The sequence below is a fragment of the Gopherus evgoodei genome, chromosome 1 (genome assembly GCF_007399415.2).
Source record: "Gopherus evgoodei ecotype Sinaloan lineage chromosome 1, rGopEvg1_v1.p, whole genome shotgun sequence".
Taxonomy (NCBI): domain Eukaryota; kingdom Metazoa; phylum Chordata; order Testudines; family Testudinidae; genus Gopherus; species Gopherus evgoodei.
In genome coordinates, this window is record NC_044322.1 from 4984012 (window position 1) to 4990648 (window position 6637).

General features: G+C 44.1%; 1 protein-coding gene across 1 annotated transcript; it reads right to left on the minus strand.

Annotated features, from left to right (window-relative positions):
* Positions 1-5289: 5289 nt before the first annotated feature.
* Positions 5290-6283, minus strand: LOC115648266 (olfactory receptor 2AT4-like). Its single transcript, XM_030555589.1, has one exon. The coding sequence runs from the start codon at positions 6265-6267 to the stop codon at positions 5290-5292; it is 978 nt and encodes a 325-aa protein (XP_030411449.1). The 5' UTR covers positions 6268-6283.
* Positions 6284-6637: the final 354 nt, after the last annotated feature.

The following is a 6637-nucleotide window of genomic DNA, read 5'->3' on the forward strand; positions in this document are numbered from 1 at the left end:
ACAATTAAAATACTCGTGCACACATAGTTATTTTCATGAGAAACAATCCCAGCAGAATTTGGAATCTCAAATGCACTGCAGAGCTCATAATTTGTGTAAATTACATTGAAGATTTGTGCAATGAAGGAAGTGAAAGCCAAGTATTTGAAAAACAGAGTGTACACCAAGATAAACCTTCATCAGGATGTGCCATTGTAACTGTTATTTTATATTTGATTCAGTCCTACTCCCATTGGCATTGGCTTCAATGGGCGATTGTTCAATCCAGTTGTGTAATTCCAAACTTTTTCCATTACATTAAACAGTTTAAGGCCTCTGTGATGTTCCCCTCTGGTGTTATCTGGACTGGTGATCTGCTAGGTCACTCCAGTCCTTGACTCTGTGAGCCAGCCTTATCCTGCTCTGCTGTGAGAACCCCCACTCCTGGGCTGTTCACGCACAGCCTCTAGCACGTAAGCTGCTCCTTGGATTGTGCAACCGAATGACACTAGCCAATATCTCCGGTCCTAGACACAACCCTAGGAACCTCCGTCTTGCAGTGTCCAGTTATGCCTGCTGGACGCTGCAAGCTTATATGCGTTCATCAGTTTAACAAAGAAATTGATATGTACCAGGCTTGTTATCCCAAGGGGAGTCTCTGACACGCTTCAAACCAAACACACTACTTCAGATAGAATAAACAAACAGATTTATTAACTACAAAGATAAATTTTAAGTGATTATAAGTCAAAACATAAGAAATCAGATTTGGTCAAATGAAATAAAAGCAAAATGCATTCTAAGCTGATCTGAACACTTTTAGTGCCCTTACAAACTTAGATGCTTCTCACCAAAGGCTGGGTGGTTGGCCTTCAGTCAGGCTCTCCCCTTTGATCAGCACTTCAGTTGCTTGGTGGTGATGTCTGCAGATGGAGGCAGAAGAGAGAGGAAGAGCATGGCAAACGTCTCTCCCTTTTATCATGTTCTTTCTTCTCTCTTGGCTTTGCTTCCCCTTCAGAGTCAGGTGAGCATTACCTCATCGCAGTCCCAAAGTGACCAAAGAAAGGGGCATGACTCACCTGAGAGTCCAACAGATCCTTTTGTTGCTGCCTAGGGCAGTGTCCTTTGTTCCTGTGAGGCTGGGCTGGATTTGTCCCATACATGCCCTGATGAAGTGTGAACTGCCTCTGTGCTCTTGGAGAGTTTTTGCCTGGGCTTATTTTAAGCCATGAAGACACATTTTCAGCCTCATAACTATATATATGAAACTATAACCTATAACAATTACTAGAACATCACTATGACAATGCTCAGTGCATTCATGAGCCTCCGAAGACACCCCACGTGACAAACTTTGCATTAGATACCACCCAATCAAGGATGAACAAGGGGGGTGCAGGGTATTCCCATGTGGTACAGAACATCACACCTCTCCCCTTAGTTTACTGCAAGAGGGTTAGTCACTGACTAGCTTGAAGGCAGTTTGTGTTATAGTTCTCTTGGCATCCAGCAATTAAGGCCATGAGGCAGTCTGCTTCAGTTTCCCCTTTCACACATAGCAAACCAGGTTTGTTATGGCTTCTCTGCTGTGATAATCTTTGAATCTGTTTACATGTATTAACTGAGAACTAGCATTACTATACGGTTTAACATCGGTGTCAAAATTTTTATCCCCAAAACTTAACATTAATACCAACTTTTTTTTAAATCACAAATGGACCATGCCATCTGTTCAGGTACTCTGGTTTGAGGTTAGTTTGTTCATTACCCATGGTGTTCTTTGACTCTCTCCCATGTAATCAGTCACTGGCTTTTCTTTTCCTCCAATGTTCCCTTTTGTGCGGGCTCTTAATTTAAATCACGTTTTTGGCATTTTGATATCTCAGGATTTGGCAAGATAAGGGTTCGGGGGGATCTTGTACATTGGCTGACCCTTTGGGGAGAGGTCTCCCAACCCCAGGACTAGACATATGCAGAAAATCCAGCTCTCTTTTGGGGATTACCCTGTGTTTCTCCCTTCCAGCACTGAGTTCTTCCCTGCCCCCTAGAGGGCTGTGATCTGTGCTCTCTGGGCTAAGTGTTTTTACCCTTTGATCAGATGCACCTTTTCCCAGCAGCTTTTCCATAACTGCTCCCCAGTCTCGCACCAGCCTGAGGGTAAGCACCGCATCCTCTGTGAGTTGGGTCATCTGTATTCAGGCAGACTACCACCTGGCAATTTCCTGGTCCCAACTCCTCTGTTATCGCAGGCATTGGAGCTGCATCTTGATTTAAACAGACACAGTTATGTTCCAAAAATTTATCAGAAATAGCATCCTGACAAACTGGGGCCTGGATTGGGCCTGGACCCTCTGCTACTCCTTTCTCTGTCCCTGAGAAGTCAGCTGTGTGATTGTTCCCCACCAGGAGGTCAGTTACACAGTTCCTTCTCAAAACTTGGGTCACAGGCTGAGTGCCTGGATGCACAGATGCTGACCCAACCAGCCTCCTAGTATCCTGGGCATCCTGCTCCAAGTGACTAATGAGGAGACATTACTGTACCCCCACTATTCCATCCCCAGTTTCCTCCTCTGGGCCCCCTCCTAAGACACAGTCTAATCCCCCACAACAGGCCCATGGCCTTCCCATCTTTGCTTTTGTTCTCCCACATACTCCTCTTTGGCAGATTACACCTTCACCTCCCTGCTTGGCCCCTATCTCCTCCCCTCTCAGAAGCCCTTCCCCACTTCACTCCCTGTTCCAGAATAAATTACACTGTACTTGCTCCCCCTTACCTGGATTGAAGAACAGTAGAAGAACCAACAGCAGAAGTACCAAGTCCTGAGTCACTAGGTAGATAGTGCAGAGTGGGACCCATGGAAGGAGGTTTTAGAGTGGAACCCCTTATCTTAATTCTCCTCCCCCACAAAAAAAATCCCACTCAACATGCCCTGCTGCTCCATGCCACCCTTCCTTGCAATACCACACTCCATGCTTCACCCACTCCACAAAACCATCCCTTATCTGGCCTTGCCTCCACCACAACCCCTCCAATGTACTTCATTTCCCCTTTCCTATTCCAGCTCCCCAGGAGAGCACTCCCCCACTCCCACCTGAGCTGAGAAGGAGAAGAGCACTCAGGAGCAGCATCAAACATGACACCCCTTAGTGGGGTGGCCTTATTCCATCAGATCCTCAGACATTGTTGAGCAGCTGCCAATTGAAGAGTCCCCTGCTCTCTCCCTGCTTTTTGAGAGAGGAGAGCAGAACAAAGGACCCACAGTTGCTAAAGAACAGTCTCTTCCTCCATCAGCTTCTGCTTCTTGTCCCACAGCAGAGCCTGAATACTGCTGCATCAGGACAGGGAGCCTGCATCAGAGGTGATGCTGAAAATACCCTGTAAAATGGTATGTGGGAGGCCTCCGCCCATCCCCACCTGCTACTTTGAGACACAGGCTAAGTACCTGCAATGAGAGACATTGTCTCAGATGTTTCCCACCAAGTTGGGTATGTCTACACTACAAAATTAGGTCGATTTTTTAGAAATCGATTTGATATAGTCAATTGTGTGTGTCCCCACTAAGCGCATTAAGTCGGCGATGTGCATCCACGGTACTAAGGCTAGCATTGACTTTTGGAGTGTTGCACTGTGGTAGCTATCCCACAGTTCTCGCAGCCTCCACTGCCCACTGGAATTCTGGGTTGAGCTCCCAATGCCTGATGGGGCAAAAACATTGTTGAGGGTGGTTCTGGGTACATGTCGTCAGGCCCCCCTCCCTTCCTTCCTCCATTAAAGCAATGGCAAAAAATTATTTCTTGCCTTTTTTCCTGGGTTACCCATGCAGATGACATACCACGGCAAGCATGGCGCCCGCTCAGCTCACCGTCACCGTATGTCTCTTGGGTGCTTCTGGCAGACGCGGTACTGCAGTGCTACACAGCAGCACCCCCTTGCCTTGCCTTACAGACGGTGCAATATGACTACTGACCGTCGTCATCTCTCCATGGGTGCTCTTGTCCAACTCGGTTTGGTTGGTCGGGGGCACCTGGGCAGACATGGCTGCTCCTGGCTGGCGTTGGTGAGGTCTAATGGAGATCAGGGCCGCCCAGAGGGGGGACAAGTGGGGCAATTTACCGCAGGCCCTGGGTCCTGCAGGGGCCCCCACAAGAATATAGTATTTACAACTTCTTTTATGGAAGGGGCCCCCAAGATTGCTTTGCCTCAGGCCCCTGAATCCTCTGGGCAGCCTGCTTTACCACATAACATTTTGACTGCTTCACATTTAAGAGTTTAGCCACTTGTGACCTTCTGCTTCCATCATTCCTTGTCTCCCATTAAAGGTCAGTCATACCCTCAAACACTCTATTCTATGCTTGAGGAGCAACAGTAGACAAAATATCTCACTGCACCTATATCCCTGGTTGCACAGATGTACAGTAAGTGGAATTTCTTCTCTGAGCATTTGTCAACATGAACTCAACTGTAGGTATGTGCACCCTACACATGTGAGGCTGGAAACATTTAGATAGCAGTGTCTGTTAGTGCTGTGAACTTGCCCTGCATGCCCCGCGCCCGTCAGGCACAAAGGTCGGACCAGGTCCAATCGCCACTCAATTCCTTCTTACCACCCATGGCAGCGAAATAGAGCTGCGGAGTCCACAATGCTTCTTCACAGTATCTGAGATAGAAAAACTCTCCTAACACTGCTTTGTTAGTGTTGATCTTGTTTTTTTAGTAGTTGTTATAAATTTTATTCATGCTCAGTGCCAAAAAACAAAACAACAATACTGTTTTTTCCTCTAACTCTCCTCAGGGTACTCCTCAGTCTCCAGAGTCTCATGGCAGAGTCTCAGTTTCTAGGCTTTTAAATCTAGTGACTTGCAAGTCACCTATGCCTGTGAGCAATAGACATATTATATGTCTTCTTTTGTTTAGGAGAGTCACATATTATGGACAAATGTCCAGTCTGTATCAGTGAAGGAACTAAGTGATGGTGAGGACTGTTTTGTCCCTCATGGCCTTGGGAGGATGGGTACAAGGCTTACAAGGTGCATGCACAGATCCAACGGACACTGCTGGCTGAATGTATTTAAACCATGGATGAGAGAGTCAGTAAAAATAAAAAAAGAGAGTGGATCAAAGCTTTGTGTCCACAACTCAAACTCAACTGACACTAAAATCTTGAATGAGCTTTGAAAAAGTACATTTTTAACAAAGTGTACTTTTTATTTCTGTTCTGAAAAGATGATAAAATACCACAAGCCCGAAGTAACCCCTTTACAGGGGGTTGATGTGATGTATTGGTTCTGTGTAAAACTTCTGTATTGGAGCTAATATTTCCCCATGAGATTACAGTTTTTAGAAGGAGGAAAGATCTTCAGAAAAACAATCTTTTTTACTGCACATTTTACTTCCTTGTTTCGCAAAGTATAAATGAGTGGATTTAACAAAGGAGTTAAAATAGCAAAAACAACATTGCTCATTACATGGATATCAATAGGCATGTCTGTTCTGTAGGAAATATATGCCACAGCAATGGATGAATAGTAAGTGACAACCACAATCAAATGGGAAGTGCAAGTAGAAAATGCCTTCCTGCGACCTACTTTAGAGTTGATTTTTAAAATGGAGATAATGATGTGAATATACGATAGGGTGACAAGCATAAATGGCACAACTGAAACAGTCATGGCAATGGAAAATCCCAAGAAAGTCTGAAAAGAGGCACTGAAATCTGAACATGCTGCTTGCACAACTGCCAAGTGATCACAAAAGCAATGGTAAATTGTGGTTGTTTCACCAAATGTTAACTGAGAGGTCTGAAAAATGACAGGTATTGGTATTAACAATGCAGTTACCCAGGCACATGCTGCCAGTTGAATGTTTATTCTCTTTGTCATTTTAACTGGGTAATGCAAAGGATTACAAATTGCTTCATAACGATCATAAGACATGACTACAAGAAGCAGCGATTCAGTCACTGTTAGACCATGAAAACAATACATCTGCAGAAAGCAGATATGAAAAGAAATAGTTTGGGCATTGACCAGAAACATTGTCAACATTCTGGGAATGGTAGTAGTTGTAAACAGTATATCTAAGATAGACAGATTAGTTAAGAAAAAGTACATGGGTTTGTGAAGTGTTTGCTCAACCACAATTACAGCTATAATAATGATATTACCAATTAGTATTAGCAGGTAGAATAACAAAAATGCAAGGAAAAGAGGGATCTGGAAATCTTGAAGTGCAGGAAATCCAATGAGATAAAAGTCTTTAGCAGAAGAATTACTGTTGCAGTTGTTCATAGTCTGATTGTTGAAAAAATCTAGAATGAAAAACACAGTTAGGAAATCATCCTGATTATTACAATGAAGATGGTAGAGTCATGAATGATGTGTGTTTTGCTTAAGATCTTTGTTGATAAAATAACATATTGGATATATTCCAGTAGTTAAGTCCCCTTCATCGCCCTCATGCAATTTCAGTTAACTTTCAGTGCCTTCCATCCCATAGGATGTATATATAAAGCCACTGGGGAGAGAATGAGATGGTTTAAGTAGTATGTTGAATACAATGAACAATACATCTCTTTCATTGGATTGCAACAATGTGGTTACTCAAATTTACATCTGGCCAAGTGTGCTAGCTCATGCTCTCTTTATTCAATTAAGACTC